Source organism: Mustelus asterias, chromosome 5 (assembly GCF_964213995.1).
Source record: "Mustelus asterias chromosome 5, sMusAst1.hap1.1, whole genome shotgun sequence".
Taxonomy (NCBI): Eukaryota; Metazoa; Chordata; class Chondrichthyes; order Carcharhiniformes; family Triakidae; genus Mustelus; species Mustelus asterias.
This window is the reverse complement of record NC_135805.1, coordinates 29,732,778-29,753,829: the sequence shown is the minus strand read 5'-3', so window position 1 is coordinate 29,753,829 and position 21,052 is coordinate 29,732,778. Positions and strand designations below refer to the sequence as shown.

Sequence of the window (21,052 nt, the reverse complement as noted above, 5' to 3'; positions counted from 1 at the left end):
AGTGCTATCAAGCAGCACTTACTCAGCAATAACCTGCTCACTGAAGCTCAGCCTGGATTCTGCAAGAGCCACTCAGCTCCTGACCTCATACATTGTTGGTTCAAACATGGACAAAAGAGCTGAACTCCAGAGGTGAGGTGAGAGTCACTGCCCTTGACATTAAGGCAGCATTTCACCAAGTGAGGCAGTAAGGAGCCCTAGCAAAACTGAAGTCAGTGGAAATCAGGGGAAAAATCTCCGCTGGTTGGAGTCATACCTGGCACAAAGGAAGATGGTTGTGGTTGTTGGAGGCTAATCATCTCAGTCCCAGGACAAAAGTTCAACAGAAAATCCTCAAGGTAATGTCCAGGTCCTGGGATGGCAGGTCTATCATATGAGGAGAGACTAAGTCAGTTAGGATTATGTTCACTGGAGTTTAGAAGAGTGAGAGAGGATCTCATAGAAACTTATAAAATTCTACCAGGGTTAGTCAGGGTAGATTCAGAAAGAATGTTCCCAATAGTGAGGGAGTCCAGAACTACGCGTCATAGTTTGAGGATAAGGGGTAAACCTTTTAGAACTGAGGTGAAGAGAAATTTCTTCACCCAGAGGGTGGTGAATGTGTGGAATTCACGACCACAGAGTGTAGGTGAGGCCAAGAAATTGTGTGATTTCAAGAAGAAATTAGATATAGCTCTTGGGGCTAAAGGGATCAAGGGATATGGGGGAAAGGGATGATCAAATCAGCCATGATCAAAATGAATGGCGGAGTAGGCTCGAAGATCCGAATGGCCTACTCTTGCTTCTGGTTTCTATGATAGGTCCAACCATCTTCAGCTGCTTCATCAATGACCTTCCCTCCATCATAAGGTCAGAATGGGAATGTTTACTGATGATTGCACAGTATTCAGCTTCATCCACACATACAAAAGCTGTCCGTGTTCATATGCAGGAGGACCTGGACAAAATTCAGGCTTGGGCTGCTAGGAGGCATTAGCGTCACGTAAGTGCCAGGCAATGACCATCTCCAACAACAGAGAATCTAACCATTTCCCCATGACATTCAGTGGCATACCATCGCTGAAACCTCCACTATCAACATTCTGGGTGTTAACATTGACCAGAAATTGAACTGGATTAGTCACACAAATACTGTGGTTACAAGAATAGGTCAGAGGCTGGACATTCTGGGGAGCTGACTCCCCAAAACCTGTCCACTCATCCAAAAGTTCAGAGTGTGATGGAATATTCTCCACTTGCCTGGATGAATTCAGCTTCAAAATTCAAGAAGCTCGACACCGGAAAAAGCAGCTGTTTGACTGGCACCCCATGAACCACTTTATACTGCACTAACTGCGTATGAGGGGGCATCACTTTCATTACTATGGCTATCTTCCATTTCAATTAATCTTTGTGATCCATATATTGATCACTGAGTGAGTGTTATGTGACTGATTGACTACATGGCCAAGATCAGCAGTTCTGGAGATCTGCTCAAGCACCTAAATCCATTCCTGGACCATTTTTTGGTCAATTTAATATAAAAATAATTCCATTAAGCATGTTTGCAAAAGTTTAACCTAACCGAGCACTAATATGGTGTTAACTGTTGCCTCTCTTCAGTACTTTCCAGTACTATACTTAGGAAAACCACGACCATCATGTACCTGAAGCCATCCTGTTTCTCACTCCACAGATGCTTCCAGACCTGCTGAATATTTCCTGTTTTCTAAAAACATTGCAGCACCTATTTTGTACTTGCATTTTTTTTTCTCATGTTGGCTCTGGTGTTATTAAGACGGGGAGTTAGCTCTAAGGGGAACAATACTTCGCACTGATCTGCTTGCACTTTGTTCATTCAGTAAATGATGAAGATGGTTATAGCTCATGGAATAAAAAGCACAATAGCAACGTGGATACAAAATTACCTCAATAACAGGAAGCAGAGAGTAATGGTCAATGGATATTATTTGGGCATGGAAGATATGTCGTAGTGTTCCCCAAAGGTCAATACTGGGACCTGTGCTTTTCCTGATACATATTAATGATCTAGATCTTGGTGCGCAAAGGACAATTTCAAAGTTTGCAGATGACATAAGACATGGAAGTATTGTAAACTGTGATGAGGACAGTGTAGAACTTCAAAAGGATGTAGACAAGTTGGTGGAGTGGGTAGATAGGTGACAGATGAAGTTTAATGCGGAGAAGTGTGAGGTTATGCATTTTGGTAGGAAGAACATGGAAAGACAATACAAAATAAGGGTAAAATTTTTTAACAGGTGCAGGAGCAGAGGGACCTGGATGTATATGTGCATAAATCGTTGATGGCGACAGGACAAGTGGAGAGAGCAGTTGATAAAGCATATCGTACTCTGGATTTTATTAGTAGGGCATACAGAACAAGAGCAAGGAGATTATGTTGACCTTAGTTAGAACATTGTGTACAGTTCTGGGAGCCACACTATAGGAAGGATGCGAGTGCATTGGACAAGAGGTTTGCAAGAATGGTTCCAGGGATGAGAATTACTAATTCAGTAATGAGGATAGATTGGAGAGGTTGGGACTGTTCTCCTTGAAAAGAAAAAGCCTAAGAAGAGATTTGATAGAGATGTTCAAAATCATGGGAGGGCTGGTCAGAGCAGATAGGGAGCAACTGTTCCCATTTGTAAAAGGATCGAGAATGAGAGGGCATAGATTTAAAGTGATTTGCAGAAGAAGAAAATGTGGTGTGAGAAAAATCTTTTTCACATGACAAGAGGGAATGCACCATCTGGAAGTGTGTTGGAGGCAGGTTCAATCGTGTCATTCATGACGGCATTAGATAATTACTTGAATAGAAACAATGTGCAAGGGTACGGAAAAGAGGCAGGGAATAATACTAAGTCATGATGCTTGTTTGGACAGCGGTGCACGATGGGCTAAATGGCCTCTTTCTGCACCATAACATTTCTGTGATTCTATTGTCAGAGGATTCATCAGGGGATCTTGCTAGGTGACAGTTCCTCTGCCCTAGCTCCTGACTGCATGATTCACACCCGGTATTTAAATTCACCCTACGAAAGGCTGCCCCATACTCCCAATCCAGCAACCTGGGGAAGCAGATCAGAGTCCACCCTGTCCCTTCCGCTCGACTATTTCTCCTCCCACTCTTCCTCCCCTCCCCCACAAATCAAAGAAAAATAACAGTGTAGCACAGGAACAGGCCCTTCGGCCCACCAAGTCTGTGCCAACACAGGTGCCTCTCTAATCTAATATCTTCTGGCCTCTATGTGGTCCATATTACTCTATTCCCGCCTATTCATGTATCTATCCAGAAGCCTCTTGAAAATTGTTATAGAATCTGCTTCCACCACCTCTTCTGGCAGCGCGTTCCAGGCACTCACCACCCTCCGTGTGAAAAAATTGCCCCTTACATCTCTTTTAAACTTTACCCCCTCACTCTCAACCTATGCCCCCAAGTAATTGACCCTTTGACCCTGGGAAAAAGACTCTGACTATTCACTCTATCCAGGCCTGTCATAATCTTGTAAATCTCTATCAGGTCCCCCCTCATCCTCCGATGCTCCAATGAAAACAATCCAAGTTTGTTCAATCTTTCTTCATAGTCCATATCCTCCAAACCAGGCAACATCCTGGTAAATCTCTTTTGCACCCTTTCCAATGCATCAACATCCTTCCGATAGTGTGGCATCCAGAATTGTACACAGCACTCCAAATGCAGACTAACCAAAGTCTTATACAGCTGTAACATGATTTTCCAATTCTTATACTTAATGCTCTGACCGATGAAGGCCAGCGTGCCATATGCCTTCTTGACCACCTTGTCCACCTGAGTTGCCATCTTCAGGGAACTGTGGATCTGCATGCCTAAATCCCTCTATATGCTAATATTTACCCGAACATGTGCAGGAATGTGGTGACTAGGGGATTTTCACAGTACATAGAACATAGAACAGTACAGCACAGAACAAGCCCTTCGGCCCACGATGTTGTGCCGAGCTTTATCTGAAACCAAGATCAAGCTATCCCACTCCCTACCATCCTGGTGTGCTCCATGTGCCTATCCAATAACCGCTTAAATGTTCCTAAAGTGTCTGACTCCACTATCACTGCAGGCAGTCCATTCCACACCCCAACCACTCTCTGCGTAAAGAACCTACCTCTGATATCCTTCCTATATCTCCCACCACGAACCCTATAGTTATGCCCCCTTGTAATAGCTCCATCCACCCGAGGAAATAGTCTTTGAACATTCACTCTATCTATCCCCTTCATCATTTTATAAACCTCTATTATGTCTTCCCTCAGCCTCCTCCGCTCCAGAGAGAACAGCCCTAGCTCCCTCAACCTTTCCTCATAAGACCTACCCTCCAAACCAGGCAGCATCCTGGTAAATCTCCTCTGCACTCTTTCCAGCGCTTCCACATCCTTCTTATAGTGAGGTGACCAGAACTGCACACAATATTCCAAATGTGGTCTCACCAAGGTCCTGTACAGTTGCAGCATAACCCCACGGCTCTTAAACTCCAACCCCCTGTTAATAAAAGCTAACACACTATAGGCCTTCTTCACAGCTCTATCCACTTGAGTGGCAACTTTTAGAGATCTGTGGATATGGACCCCAAGATCTCTCTGTTCCTCCACAGTCTTCAGAACCCTACCTTTGACCCTGTAATCCACATTTAAATTAGTCCTACCAAAATGAATCACCTCACATTTATCAGGGTTAAACTCCATTTGCCATTTTTCAGCCCAGCTTTGCATCCTATCTATGTCTCTTTGCAGCCTACAACAGCCCTCCACCTCATCCACTACTCCACCAATCTTGGTGCCATCAGCAAATTTACTGATCTACCCTTCAGCCCCCTCCTCTAAGTCATTAATAAAAATCACAAAGAGCAGAGGACCAAGCACTGATCCCTGTGGCACTCCGCTAGCAACCTGCCTCCAATCCAAAAATTTTCCATCCACCACCACCCTCTGTCTTCGATCAGACAGCCTGTTACCTATCCAATCGGCCAACTTTCCCTCTATCCCACACCTCCTCACTTTCATCATAAGCCAACCATGGGGGACCTTATCAAACGCCTTACTAAAATCCATGTATATGACATCAACTGCCCTACCTTCATCAACACACTTAGTTACCTCCTCAAAAAATTCTATCAAATTTGTGAGGCACGACTTGCCCTTCACGAATCCGTGCTGACTATCCCGGATTAATCCGCATCTTTCTAAATGGTCGTAAATCCCATCCCTAAGGACCTTTTCCATCAATTTACCAACCACCGAAGTAAGACTAACCGGTCTATAATTACCAGGGTCATTTCTATTCCCTTTCTTAAACAGAGGAACAACATTCGCCATTCTCCAGTCCTCTGGCACTATCCCCGTGGACAGCGAGGACCCAAAGATCAAAGCCAAAGGCTCTGCAATCTCATCCCTTGCCTCCCAAAGAATCCTAGGATACATTTCATCAGGCCCAGGGGACTTATCGACCTTCAGTTTATTCAAAACTGCCAGGACATCCTCCCTCCGAACATCTATTTCCTCCAGCCTATTAGCCTGTAACACCTTCTCTTCCTCAAAAACATGGCCCCTCTCCTTGGTGAACACTGAAGAAAAGTATTCATTCATCACCTCGCCTATCTCTACTGACTCCATACACAAGTTCCCACTACTGTCCTTGACCGGCCCTAACCTCACCCTGGTCATTCTTTTATTCCTCACATAAGAGTAAAAAGCCTTGGGGTTTTCCTTGATCCGACCCGACAAGGACTTCTCATGTCCCCTCCTTGCTCTCCTAAGCCCCTTTTTCAGCTCATTCCTTGCTAACTTGTAACCCTCAATCGAGCCATCTGAACCTTGTTTCCTCATCCCTACATAAGCTTCCCTCTTCCTTTTCACAAGACATTCCACCTCTTTCGTGAACCATGGTTCCCTCACTCGGCCATTTCCTCCCTGCCTGACAGGGACATACCTATCAAGGACACCCAGTATTTGTTCCTTGAAAAAGTTCCACTTTTCATTAGTTCCTTTCCCTGACAGTTTCTGTTCCCAACTTATGCCCCCTAATTCTTGCCTAATCGCATCATAATTACCTCTCCCCCAATTGTAAACCTTGCTCTGCCGTACGGCCCTATCCCTCTCCATTGCAATAACAAAAGACACCGAATTGTGGTCACTATCTCCAAAGTGCTCTCCCACAACCAAATCTGACACTTGGCCCGGTTCATTTCCCAGTACCAAATCCAATGTGGCCTCACCTCTGTCGGCCTATCCACATATTGTGTCAGGAAACCCTCCTGCACACACTGCACAAAAACTGCCCCATCCGAACTATTTGACCTACAAAGGTTCCAATCAATATTTGGAAAGTTAAAGTCCCCCATGACAACTACCCTGTGACCCCCACACATATCCATAATCTGCTTAGCAATTTCTTCCTCCACATCTCTATTACTATTTGGGGGCCTATAGTAAACTCCTAACAACGTGACCGCTCCTTTCCTATTTCTAACCTCAGCCCATATTACCTCAGTGTGCAGATCCCCCTCGAAGTGCCTTTCCGCAGCCGTTAGACTATCCTTGATTAACAATGCCACTCCTCCACCTCTTTTACCAGCTTCCCTACACTTACTGAAACATCTATAGCCCGGAACGTCCAACAACCATTCCTGTCCTTGTTCTACCCACGTCTCCGTAATGGCCACAACATCGTAGTCCCAAGTACCAATCCACGCCCCAAGTTCATCTACCTTGTTCCGGATGCTCCTTGCATTGAAGTAGACACACTTCAACCCACCTTCCTGTCTACCGGTACCCACCCTTGACCCTGATACCTTCCCCAATACCTCACCACCCTCCCTGACTTCTGGACTACAACTCCTTTTCCCACTCCCCTGACAAATTAGTTTAAACCCCCCTGAAGAGCCGTATCAAATTTCCCTCCTCGGATATTGGTGCCCCTCTGGTTCAGGTGCACCCCGTCCTGTTTGTACAGGTCCCACCTTCCCCAGAATGTGTTCCAATTATCCACGTATCTGAAACCCTCCCTCCTACACCATCTCTGCAACCACATGTTTAACTGCACTCTCTCCCTGTTCCTCAACTCGCTATCACGTGGCACCGGCAACGTACCAGAGATGACCACATGTTTTGTCTTGGCTCTCAGCTTCCAGCCCAGCTCCAGAAATTCCTGCTTTAAATCCCTGTCCCTTCTCTTACCTATGTCGTTGGTACTAATGTGTACCACGACTTGTGACTGTTCCTCCTCCCCCTTCAGAATCCGGAAAACACGGTCTGAGACGTCACGGACCTTGGCATCCGGTAGGCAACATACCATCCGTGAGTCTCTTTTGCTGCCACAGAACCTCCTATCTATCCCTCTAACTAACGAGTCCCCAATAACTATTGCCCTCCCGCTCTGCCCCTTACCCTCCCGAGCCAAAGAGACGGACACAGTGCTGGAGATCCTCTCACTGCGGCTCACCACTGGTATGTCATCCCCCTCAACCGTATCCAAAGCGGAATACTTGTTGCTAAGGGGAATGACCACAGGGGATCCCTGCACGGACTGCTTCCTCCCAGCCCCTCTCACCGTCACCCATCTGTTTTCATTCCTCGGAGTAACTGTATGCCTAAAGCTTCTGTCTACGGCCACCTCTGCGTCCCTAATGATCCTAAGTTCATCCAACTCCAGCTCCAGTTCCCTAACACGGTTTTGGAGGAGCTGCAGATGGGTGCACTTCCCACAGATGTAATCAGCAGGGACACTGTCGTCGTCCCTCACCTCAAACATAGTGCAAGAGGAACATAGCACTGCCTGCACACCCATCTCCTCTAGATACCTTGCCAGTACCAGGTAGAAACAGCAAAAAGGAATTAAACTCACCCCTGCTCTTCCTGTCCCCCGAAGCCCTGTGAGCCAAAGCCTTATAGCTCACACACTGCTTCCCACTCACTCCACTGCCCGCTCCCGACGCTGCCCGCTGTATACTGCAGCCTACCTTTTATACTTCGCGCGCTTAAAAAACCCTTCCCAGACTCCTTAGCAGCCCACTTCCGGTTTTCACTTTAAACAAGTAAAGGCCAAAAAAAAACACACACTAGCTGACTAATTAAATAAATAATTAATTCAATCAATCTCTCACCAGCACTGCTGCCTCCAATCACTCCCTCTTAGCTTGCTCCAGTGGAACAACTTCGTTGCAACGTTAATGTAAGCCTACTTGTGACACTAACAAATAAATTTAAACTTTAAATATTTCTAAGGGCTCTACCATTTATTGTATACTTTCCTCCTGCAGTAGATCTTCCAAATTGCATCACCTCACATTTGTCTGGGTTAAATTCCATCTGTCACCTTTTGGCCAGGTCTCCAGCCGATTTATATCCTGCTGTATCCTCAGACAATCCTCCTCACTATCCACTACTCCCCCAATTTTTGTATCATCTGCAAATTTACTAATCAGACCACCTACATTTTCCTCCAAATCATTTATATATATTACAAACAACAGAGGTCCCAGCACTGATCCTTGTGGAAAACCGCTTGTCACAGACCTCTAGTTAGAAAAGTACCCTTCCACTGCTACTCTCTGCCTTCTATGTCCAAGCCAGTTTTGTATCCATCTTACCAGCTCACCTTGAATCCCATATGACTTCACCTTCTGTATCAGCCTGTCATGAGGAACCTTATCGAAGGCTTTACTAAAGTCCATGTATACAATCCACTGCCCTGCCCTGGTCAATTTTTCTTGTCACTTCCACAAAGAACTCAATCAAGTTTGTGCGACACGACCTCCCCTTCACAAAACCATGCTGCCTATTGCTTATAAGCCTGTTCTCTTCCAGATGTGAGTACATCCTGTCCCTAAGAATTTTTTCCAACAATTTCCCCACCACTAATGTATGGCTAACAGGCCTCCAATTTCCCAGATTGTCTCTTCCGCCCTTCTTAAACAGGGGAATAATGTTAGCAACTCTCCAATCCTCTGATACATTGCCCGTGGCTAAAGAGGATACAAAGATTTTGGCCAAGGCCTCAGCAATTTCTTCCCTTACCTCTCTCAGTATTCTGGGATAGACCCTAACTGGCCCTGGGGACTTGTCCACCTTAATGTTTTTCAAAACCTCCAACACTCCTCCCTTTTCATCTCAACATGTCCTAGAATGTCAACATCCTCCTTTCTACACTCACCATCCACCACATCCTTCTCCTTTGTGAATACTGATGCAAAGTATTCGTTCAGGACCTCATCCATCTCATCTGGCTCCACACACAAATTTCCTCCATTGTCCTTAAGTGGACCTACCCTTTCCTTAGCTACCTTTTTCCTCCTTACATATGCATAAAAAGCCTTGGGATTCTCCTTAATCCTGACTATCAAGGACATTTCATGACCCCTTTTTGCCGCCTTAAGTCCCTGTTTAAGCTCTTTCCTGGTATCTTTGTATTCCTCTAGAACCTTATACGTTTTCAATTTCCTGAAATTTATGTATACCTCCTTCTTGTTTTTCACTCAGCTCACAATCTATCATGTCATCCAGGGTTCCCTAATCTTGCCATCTTTATACTTCATTTTTACAGGGACATACTTGTCCTGAATTGTTAACAACTGAGTTTTAAAAGACTCCCACATATCAGATGTGGATTTACCCTCAAACAACATTCTCCACATTTCTTCACCTCCTTCCACATCCTTCTCCTTCCCCATTCCTCCACCTCTCATTCCTCTCCCACCCCACATTCTTTCTCTTTCCCTTCCATGTTCGATTCTCCCCCTTCTGTCCCCAGTTTCCCAAATTCCCTCTCTTCATCGTCCTCTTACATTAAATTTAATCTCCTATGCGTCTGTCCATTCCACCAGCCTCTCTATCCTCTTGCAGTCTATCGCTATCCTCTTCAGAGTTTACAATACTTCCAAGTCTTGTATCATCTTCAGTTTTTGCAGTTGTGCCCTATCAAGTAAAGCAGTGTTCACTCTGCATACATCCCACAGTCAGAAGTAAGTGAAATTTTCGGCAATTCATGTCGTTAAGAGTATTGAATTGAATGATTAAATTGATGCAGAATGAAATTCTAGCTGTGCTAAAGACTAATGATTCAAAATACTACATAGTTCAAAATAAAATGCCACTGGCACTAATATTTTTCATTTTAAAAAGCATAGTCCGACTGACATTTAGGAACTCAAATGATTGATACAGAGGAAAACAACATAATAGTAGATTTTGAAATGCTATGGCCAACACATTTTTTTAGAGATCCTGCACCTCATAATTTCCCACTATACCAGTGACCTAGGACAAGAGCAGCAGAAGCATGGGGCCACCACCAAATGCAAGTCCCCTCCAAGCCTCACACTATCCTGACTTGGAGATATATCACTGTTCCTTCATTATCAATGGGTTAAAATCCTGAAACTCAATGCCTAGCAGCACTTTGGCTATACCTACATTTCATGGACTGCAGCGGTTCAAGAAGTCAGCACACCATCAAGGGCAACACCTATAAATAAATTATCTTCTAATGATGTTGCACCTTAAACCTTAACATTTTTCTGTAGTATATTTCTAACATTTTCTGTTTGATTTGGTTCCCCAGCAATGCATTTGAAGGAGAACTCCAAATATGTGCTGGGGAATCCCTCTTGGAAGTTCCCACGTAAGGGTTTAACCAGCAATTATCCAGAAACGCTATCTTCACCTGGAGAACTGCGTTGGGCTGGGAGCCATTAGACAAAGCAATTTAAATTGGTAACTTCAGATGATTCTGCCAGTTTTATCCTGATAGTTATTCTGAAAAATGTAGAAGGAAAAAAAACACTTCTAATTCCAGAGTAATTATTTTAAACACTTAGACCCCCAGGGAACTACCACCCCTCACAGTGGACCCCCACACCACCCACAGGCCCGACCCTGAAGGGGCCTCCCCACCCACACCCCCCAATCAAGAACCTGTTCCCTACCCGGCCTGACATCGGTTACGTCCTCCACCCAACCTGATTCCAATCCATCTTCCATTCCAACTCCTCTATGCCATAAAAAGGGGTTATGTGTTTCCTCTCTGTGCTCCAGTTACTCCACGCGATGCAGTCGGGGCACATTTCACTGCTCCTATTTTAACCTGAGAGAGGAAGGTTAGGGGAGATGGCACTTGGAATTTAAACTAGTCTAAGTCCCTCCAGAGTGGCAGTCAGCTGGCGATGGCCACTCCGAGGAAGTTATGGGTCCTTATGTCCTTTTCTGATTTCCAGCAATTCTGGTTTTCTTTTCACCCCAATCTTAATTTGAAATGCCATCACCACTTTGTCATGTCTTTTGGTTAGCCTTTTTTAAATTCATTCCTGGGTTGTGGGCATCACTGGCAATTAAATAACTTCTAAAATACAATTAAATTAAAAATACCAGACAACTGTAATTTTCTAACAGTACCACCTGCTCGCTGCCAATCTAACTCCCTAATCCTCTTGGTCACTGCGGACTGTTCCCCTCCAATTTGCAGCCCTTTCCTCCCTTGACCTTCAATTTGTGGCCTCTCCCCTCTCTGATCTCCGACTTGCAGCCTTTTCCTCCCCCGACCTCCGTCTTCTCCCCTTTCTGACCTTTGACTTGCAGTCTTTTCCTTTCCTCAAGTTCTGACTAGCAGCTTCTCCTGTGCCAGACATATCCTCTTCCCAAATTTATCTTTCCCTCACTAACCTTCTCTCTCTGCTTCACTCTTCTAAACCTGCATTCCCGTTCAAGATCCAGATCTGATCTGATACCAGAGCTCTGGGGTTGTGAAAGTGTGAGTCCCAATGCTGCCGACTTGGCTGTTATCACCCAAGTGGTATTGTCACTGTACTGGTAACCCTAAAACCCAGCATACTGCTCTGGGTACCCAGGTTTGAATCCTACCATGGCAGATAGTGAAACAAAAATATGCCATGGGGCAGGGGCAGTGCCAGGGTAGTGCTCAGCCATGCCCCTCCCCAGCCAAAGGGTTTCCATTTCTAAAACCCAGTTGTAAACCTTGCCGATGTGACAATATGGCAGTGAATTGAAATGAGGTTTCCAACCTTCCTTAGCAAGAAAACTTGTTACATCACGGGGGGACGGAGGGGCCGGGGGGCGGGGGGGGGGGGGGGGGGGGGAGGTGTTCCTGAGGAAAATCAGAAATCGAAATCTTGCCAGCAAAATTCTCGTTTTCTAGTTGTTATGGAACTTTGGGTCCACATCACCATTTGTGCTCATCGCGAACGCAGGCGGAAAATCCCCTCCATTAACTCTACTCTTCTGTTGACTTGCAGTCAGCAAGCTATCCATTCTGTTACTTAACCCCTGAAAACCTGTGCTCCGATTTTATTTATTAACCTGTTAAGTGTACCTTATAGAACAAAGAACAACAAAGAACAAAGAAAAATACAGCACTGGAACAGGCCCTTTGGCCCTCCAAGCCTGTGCCGATCATGATACCCTAACTAAACTAAAAAAAACCCTCTGCCCTTACTTGGTCCATATCCCTCTATTCCCTCCCTCTTCATGTACACATCCAAATGCCTCTTAAATGTTGCTAACGTGCCTGCTTTCACCACCTCCTCTGGCAGCGTGTTCCAGGCACCCACCCCTCTCTGTGTGAAAAACTTCCCCCGTACACCTCCCTTAAATTTTCCCTCTCTCCCCTTGAACCTGTGCCCCCTTGTAATTGACACTTCCACCTTCGGAACAAGCCTCTGACTATCCACCCTTTCTATGCCTCTCATAATTTTGTAGACCTCTATCAGATCTCTCCTCAGCCTCTGTCTTTCCAGTGAAAACAATCCTAGTTTATTCAACCATTCCTCACAGCCAACACCAGCACGGTGGCACAGTGGTTAGCACTGCTGCCTCACAGCACCAGGGACCTGGGTTTGATTCCTGGCTTCACTGGCTGTGTGGAGTTTGCACATTCTCCCTGTGTCTGCATGGATTTCCTCCGGTAGTCTGGTTTCCTCCCACAGTCCAAAGATGTGCAGGTTAGGTGGATTGGCCATGCTAAATTAGTATCAGAGGGACTAGCTAGGGTAAGTGCAAGGGTTATGGGGATAGGGCCTGGGTGGGATTGTGATCGGTGCAGACTTAATGGGCCAAATAGCCTCCTTCTGCACTGTAGGATTCTATGATTCTCTAGGATTAAAATGAGTGCCCGCAAGACCAGGCAACATCCTCATGAACCTTCTTTCCTTCTTTGCACTCTCTCCAAAGCTTCTATGTCCTTCTGGTAGTGTGGTGACCAGAACTGCACGCAATACTCCAAACGCGGCCTAACCAAGGTTTTATATAGCTGCAACATGATTTCCCAACTCTTGTACTCAATGCCCTGGCTGATGAAGGCAAGCATGCCATCTGCCTTCTTAATCTCCTTGGACACCCGTGTTGCCACTTTTAGGGAACTGTGGACCTGCACGCCCCAATCCCTCTGTATGTTAATATTCCTAAGGGTCCTGCCATTTACAGTATAATTCACACCTGAATTTGATCCTCCAAATTGCATCACCTCTCATTTATCCGGGTTAAACTCAATCTGCCATTTCTATGCCCAAGTCACCAACCTATCTATATCCTGTTGTATCCTCTGACAATCACTGGCATTATCAGCAACTCCACCAATCTTTGCGTCATCTGCAAACTTACAAATCAGACCACCCACATTTTCCTCCAGATCATTTATATATACTATAAACAATAGAGGTCCCAGCAATGATCCCTGCGGAACACCACTAGTAACAGATCTCCATTCTGAAAAACATCCTTACAGTGGCACAGTGATTAGCACTGCTGCCTCACAGCGCCAAGGACCCGGGTTTGATTCCCGGCTTGGGTTACTGTCTTTGTGGAGTCTGTATATTCTCCCTGTGTCTGCGTGGGTTTCCTCCAGGTGATCCGGTTTCCTCCCACAGTCGGAAAAGATGTGCTGGTTAGGTGCATTGGCCATGCTAAATTCTCCCTCAGTGTACCCCCGAACAAGTGTGGCGACTAGGGGATTTTCGCTGTAATTTTGTTGCAATATTTGTGTCATGAATAAATAAACTAAACTTTACTCTCTGTTTTCCATAACCAAACCAGATCTGTGTCCATCTTGCCAGCCCACTCGAATCCCATGTGATATTAATTTTTTTACCAGTCTTCCATGTGGGACCTTGTCAAACACCTTACTAAAGTCCATATAAACTACATCCACAGCCCTTCCCTCATCAATTATCTTCATCACCTCTTCAAAAAACTCAATAAAGTTGGTGAGACATGACCTTCCCTGTACAAAACCATGCTGCCTGCCACTAACTCATCCATTTTCTTCCAAATGTGTATATATCCTGTCCCTCAGTATCTTCTCCAAAAGTTTCCCCACCACTAATGTCAGGTTCATTGGTCTATAATTTCCTGGATTATCCCTGGTTCCTTTTTTAAACAAGGCGATTCTCCAGTCCTCTGGAACCTGAAGATATCTGTTAAGGCCCCAGCTATTTCTCCCCTTGTTTCACACAGCAACCTGGGATAGATCCCATCTAACCCCGGGGACTTGTCTACTTTAATGCAATTTAGGATACTCAACACTTCCTCCTTTGATACATTGACATTCTCTAGAGCATTCACACACCTATCCCGGACCTCAATGTCCATCATGTCCTTCTCCTTGATGAATACCGACACAAAGTACTCATTAAGGAGCTCACCCACTTCCTGTGGCTCCACACATAACTTCCCTCCATTGCTCTTGAGTAGGCCTACTCTTTCTCTTGCTACCCTCTTGCACCTAATCTATGCATAAAAACCTTGGGATTCTCCTTGATCCTGTTAGCTAAAGACATTTCATGGCCCCTTTTAGCCCTCCTATTCCACTTTTAAGTTCCTTCCTACTTTCACTATGCTCCTCAAAGGCTTTTAGATATCTAGACCTATTGTATGCTTTGTTTTTCCTAAGCTTACAATTCCCCTTGTCATCCATGGTTCCCGAATCATGCCATTTCTATCCTTCATTTTTGCAGGGACATGCCTGTCCTGCACTTCAATCAACTGGCCTTTAAAAGCCTCCCACATGCCAGACGTGGATTTGCCCTCAAATAGCCGCTCCCAATCCACATTCCCCAATTCCTGTCTAATTTGGATGTAATTGGCCCTTGCCCAACTAAGTACGCTCACCCAAGGGCCACTTTTGTCCATGACTACCCAAAATCTTATGGAATTATGGTTGCGAAGCCCAAAATGCTCCCCCACTGAAACATCGATCATCTGGCCTGTCTCATTCCCCAATACCAAGTCTAGTATGGCCCCCTCCCTGGTTGGATTGTCAACATACTGTATCAAAAAGACGTCTTGGACACATCTAACAAATTGCTCTCCATCCAAGCCCCTGGTTGTAAGTGAGTCGGCCCGGTCAATATGGAGGAAAGTTAAAGTCACCCACCACAACTACTTTGCTTTTTTCACACATCTAAGGCCTTTTGGAAATCAAGATAAATATGAAGGAAACAATTTTCATTGAAAGGTGCACCAAAAGGATACACAGGTTAGGTTGACTTTTGATTTGAAATAAGTTGCAAGTTCCATATGTTGCTTTTTGTCTCACCTTTTCACCCTTCTCTTCTGGTTCATCTTCATTTAGAAATTCTCGCTTAGGATATGGGATCTGGCAACCTGCAAAGACACTAAAATTTTAAAAAAAATTGTAAATTTGCAAGGGACAGCACAAAAGAAAATATAACTATAAATCATTGTTACTGGTTTTACATGTATTTTTAAAACTCAAACACAAATTTAATGCACGCATTAAATAGCATATTCAAATATTGCTAGTATATCTTCGCATCCACACTTTGGGAGTGATTCTCCCAGCGGCGCAGTGGGCTGGGAGATATCAATGGAGGCCATGTAGCAGGCTTCCCGCTGGGCACCACGGCCTCCGCACCCCAGGTTTCCTCCATCGTCAGCTCCGGGGCAAGGGGGGATCGGCAGATTGGGACTGCGGGTGGGGAGGGGGGCTGGCCCGGAGACATCTAGGAGGCCAGTGATTGGAGGGTGGGGGGGCTCTGCAAGCTAGCAATGTGGGGTCGCAGGGCTGAACAGCGATTGGCAGGCCAGCAGTGCGGGGCTACTGCGCATGCATTGATCTCCGCTCTGACAGATCGGCACATGTGCCGTGGCCCACGCTATGCTGCCGGCCTCTTCAGCTGGAATAGGCCCTGCCCCCAGATTTTCAGTGTGAATCTTTCTGAGGCACTCTGCAGTGCTCAGAGTGTGGGAGGTTCATTTTGAAAATCCCACTTAAAGAATCAGCGGACGTTACTCCCATTTTTACACAAATTCAGCACTTAGAATTTTTTGGGAGAATCACAGCCTTCATTTTACCCTTTGGGAAATAGTGGGAAAAGTGATGAAAGAGTTTCTGGGCTGATTATCAGTCCGTTGAACTGGGTTGAACACTCCTTCCGTGGCCAACAAGCCCTGGCATTGGACTCGATAAGGCTCCGAAAGCTTGTGGTTTTTGCTACCAAATAAACCTGTTGGACTTTAACCTGGTGTTGTTAAACTTCTTACTGTATTGGACTCAAACCCAGAGCTTCTGGTCCAACAGTAGGGCCCCATCACTGTGCCACAAGGCCTCCCATGTTCAAGTGTTTATCACCAATCCAACTTCACTACCCATTGCACTAGCTCTTCCAGACATCATTGTGCAATGTCAGACATCAAAATAAACAATGGTGAACAAAGACACAGTAAAACAAAGTTATGATAAACTTTATCATTAGCATTTTGTAAAAATGTGATCTTAGTCCGATTTTGATTTGATTTATTATTGTCAAATGTATTGGGATGTGAAAAATATTGTTTCCTCCGCACTATACAGACAAAAACATACCGTTCATAGAGTACATGGTGGGGAAGGAGAGAGTGCAGAATATAGTGTTACAGACACAGCTAGGGTGCAGAGAAAGATCAGCTTAATATATGATAGGTCCATTCAAAAGTCTGATGGCAGCAGGGAAGAAGCTGTTCTCGAGTCGGTTGATACATGATCTGACTTTTGTATCTTTTTCCTGATGGAAGAAGGTGGAAGAGAGAGAGCCCTATTTTACCATTTTAATTCTAAGTGCTGGGCGGACTTGAAACTGGGAGTGTTTCAGATCCGACTTTTAGATCCGTTCTCAGGTGCCCCCATATGCACTCTGTCTGAAAAAATACCAGCAATTCTGAATCGCGTTGCAGAAGCCTGTGCCCGAAATCCTGCAGCTCCGATCAGCGCCTCCAACTTCACATGCGCAGAAAAAAAAGATAGAATGCGGCTCCCCTGCTACATCGCTCCTGGGCCGGATTATGCCTCCCCCTGGCCCCCACAGACATTGCCCCACCCCCACAAAAGGACTGACCCCCTTATCCCCCCACCCCCTCCGCCACCCAGACTGATTGTGGGCCCCTCCCCCCTTCCCCCCCACTGATCTCTGGCAGAGTGGCAATGGAATCCCCCCTTCCCTCTCACTGATCACAGGCAGAGTGGCAGTGGACCCCCCTTCCCCCCACCGATGTCAGGCAGATGGCAGCGGGCCCCTCTTCCCCCCCCCACTGATCTCAAGCAGAGTGGCAGCAGACCCCCCCTCCCCCTCACTGATCACATGCAGAGTGGCAGCGGACCCCCCCTTGCTGATTACAGGCAGAGGGGCAGCGGACCCCCCCTTTCCTCTCACTGATCTCAGGCAGAGTGGCAGCGGATGCCCTCTTCCCCCTTGCTGATCACAGGCAGAGGGGCACCGGACCCCCCCTTTCCCCTCACTGATCACAGACAGAGTGGCAGTGGACCCCCCCCCCCCCCACCCCCCTACACCCCCACCCCCCCACCACTGATCTCACGCAGAGAGCCTTTGGACCCACCTCTCCCCCTCACCAATCTCAAGCAGAGAGCTGCCGGATGTTCGGCATCTTCCTCCCTCACTAACTGGAGCGCCCGAATTGGACTTTGGTGGAGTGTGTCTGTTTCGCGCCGAATCTGGATGGGCGAACGCGGTGGTAAAGGGGGAAGTGCCGGTAAGGTTGGGCGTGCAGCCCATTAAGTCAATTTAAATGCATGCAAATGTATTTAAATGTCCGTCCTGCCCGTTTCGGTCGCGATCCCGATCGCGGCCATTTTCGGGCCTTGATAAAGGGGGAACTGGTGAAAATGGGCGCAACTTGATGGTAAAATCGGGCCCAGTATATCCGGGGTTCGTGGGGTCCTTGATTGTGCTGGCTGCTTTTCCGAGGCAGTGGGAAGTGTAGACGGAGCCAATGGATGGGAGGCTGGTTTGCGTGATGGACTGGACAACATTCACAACCCATTGTAGTTCTTTTTCTACATGGTTGATGTTGAGCGTGCTATCCTTTCAGGGTGAGGCCTGCAGCCCCAAATTTTTGCAATTTTGTACAGTTACACTTTATTTCTGCTTTGTTCTTGATTTTTGATATTATGAAGTCTGGATGGCCTTGCAATGCCTGTGAAAAGAACTGATAAAAACTGAGCCTTGTTTTGGAAAAGGATTGTATTAGGCTTCGAAAGGCTGGAATTCAGCCAGAAATTTGGTTTAAAAGGGACGTTGCCTTCAGGACTGGCTGCTGCAGCCACAGTGGGATAATCACCGCTGAAAACCGGAGGAAGAGCCAGGAACGGTGTGACTGACAGTAGTAGCTATCTGTTAAGGTGTCTCAATGACTTGGTAATGGAGATGGGAACATATGTACCAATTTGGGAAGTTGTTGTGAAACAGACCAAATCGGGATTATTGTTTGCTTTAGAAAAATCTGTCTTTTTTCAGATTGTGCTTTTTCTTTTGAATAAAGTTATCTTTCTTCTTTTTTACTTATTATTCTTTTTTATATTATCAACTATAATTTTCATATTGCTATTATTATAATTGCAATTCAATATTCATTAAATTTGTTGCTTTAACACATTACTCATCACTCATTCATGTTATGTTCAGAGTACAGGCTCCAAACCAAAGTGGGACTCTTGTGTCTCCTTACACTGTCCTGGTACTGCTGTTATAAGAAAGTTGACTGCTTAAGAGATTATTGAACTAGGCAGGAAGGGTATTTGAAAAGCAGATCTTTCTTGATGAAATCTACTTCTGAAGAATTCTGATGCAAGTAAAGAATGTTATGAACAATGGGAATCACCCCTTGTTTCAGTATTACTGCTGGTTGCATTCAGAGCAAAGGCTAAAATTCCTCAGATGTAGGATGTAGTATTTCTTAAATGGTGAGAGATTGGGAAGTATTGATGTCCAAAGATACCTGGATGTCCTTGTTCATGAATCACTGAAAATTAACAAACAGGTGCAGCAAACAGTGAGGAAGGCAAATGGTATCCGAGCCTTTATTGCAACAGGATTTGAGCACAGGAGTAGAGGTGTCTTACTGAAGTTGTATAGAGCTCTGATGAGACTGCACTGAGATATTCTGTACAATTTTGGTCTCCTACCTAAGGGAGAATATATTCTTGTGCAGGATGTTTTAGCAGTCAGTTCTATTTACCAGTGCCGCTTTGTTTGTATCTGGCTCCCTTTGATATTGCAAAAGCATAATTGCTCCTTATTGCTTGAATGTTTGTTTTAATCTGGGTTAATGAAGTTCATTTATCTTAGTGTTTTCCCCTGGGATTTTTCAGAGCAGGGCTTAATTAGATTGATTGACAGGAAAAATCATGTGACTGGGCGGGACTAGGCTTACACTGAAAAATCAGCTCAGTTGCTGCTTGGGATCTTTAGAGAGGAAGTTTTCTCTGTGTCTCTTTCTCTCTCTGGATTTGGAGACTGGCATAGAAACCATTGAAACCCTACAGTACAGAAAGAGGCCATTCAGCCCATCGAGTCTGCACCGACCACAATCCCACCCAGGCCCTACCCCCATATCCTAACATATTTACCCACTAATCCCTCTAACCTACGCATCTCAGGACACGAAGGGCAATTTTTAGCATGGCCAATCAACCTAACCCGCAAATCTTTGGACTGTGGGAGGAAACCGGAGCACCTGGAGGAAACCCACGCAGACATGAGGAGAATGTGCAAACTCCACACAGACAGTGACCCAAGCCGGGAATCGAAGGATTCCAAGAAACAAGTCTTTTTCTCTGCAGATTGAAGTATGGGGGTTGGAAGACAAGTGTTTTTCTGTATCTGTCCAGAGGGGTCAAAAGGCCAGAAAACTAGCATCCATGTGAGCTGATTTTTTTTTGCGCTAACTTAGTCTGAAGAAGTATTTATTTCTGTGGGGATAGTTAGCTGTTAAGAGGAACAGCACCTCATCTTCCGGCTAGGCCTTCCGATCTCAACATCGAATTCAACATCTTCAGATGATTAGTTCTACCCCGCCTTGACCCCTTTGTTTTCATTTCTTTTAATTTTTAACTGTTCTCTACTTTTTATTTCTTTATTGTCTCTCTTTATTTTTCTTTCTCCCCCCACTCTTTCCCCCCTATTTTATCCCTCCTTTCCGTACCTTTTCTCCCCCTTTGCTTCCCCTTTCCCCCTTCTTCTCTATTTCACCTCTCTCCCACCCATCGCACCACCCCCCCTCCCCACTTCTTCATCTGTCACAGTTTGCCCTCTGATTTCAGCTTCTCTGTCGTTTGACCATTCACACCTTTCATTCTCTCTATGGACTGCCATTAGCAGTCTTTCCCCTTGTTTTTGTGGTTATGACTCATCCTTCATTCACTCATCCTGCAGTATAAATATCTCCCACTTTCTAATGCCTTTTAGCTTTGACAAAGAGTCATCTGGACTCGAAACGTCAGCTTTTTTCTCTCCTTACAGATGCTGCCAGACCTGCTGAGATTTTCCAGCATTTTCTCTTTTGGTTTCAGATTCCGGCATCTGCAGTAATTTGCTTTTACCCAAAATTATACCTTGTCAGGTTTAAATATATCAATTGATAAAAGTTATGCTAATTCTTTTTGTTATATTTTAACTGTGTTGTTAAATAAAGTTTGTTTCAATGAAAGCTTCTTGGTGGGTCAATCAAATCATTTTTTAAATAAATTCATTTGTGGGACGTAGGTGTCGCTAGCTAGCCAGCA

The 21,052-nt window shown here is 45.3% G+C and overlaps 1 protein-coding gene across 8 annotated transcripts in view; it reads right to left on the bottom strand.

Annotated features, from left to right (window-relative positions):
* cdk19 (cyclin dependent kinase 19) overlaps nucleotides 1-21,052 on the bottom strand; it is a 329,688-nt gene that overhangs the window by 154,763 nt on the left and 153,873 nt on the right. For all 8 annotated transcript variants that reach the window (XR_013497746.1, XR_013497744.1, XR_013497747.1 and 5 more), the window contains one exon: nucleotides 15,572-15,650. Coding sequence is in view for 4 of the 8 variants with exons in the window: in XM_078212346.1 (XP_078068472.1) it covers nucleotides 15,572-15,650 (79 nt within the window). In the remaining 4 variants the exon portion in view is untranslated. The remainder of the gene's footprint in view (nucleotides 1-15,571; nucleotides 15,651-21,052) is intronic.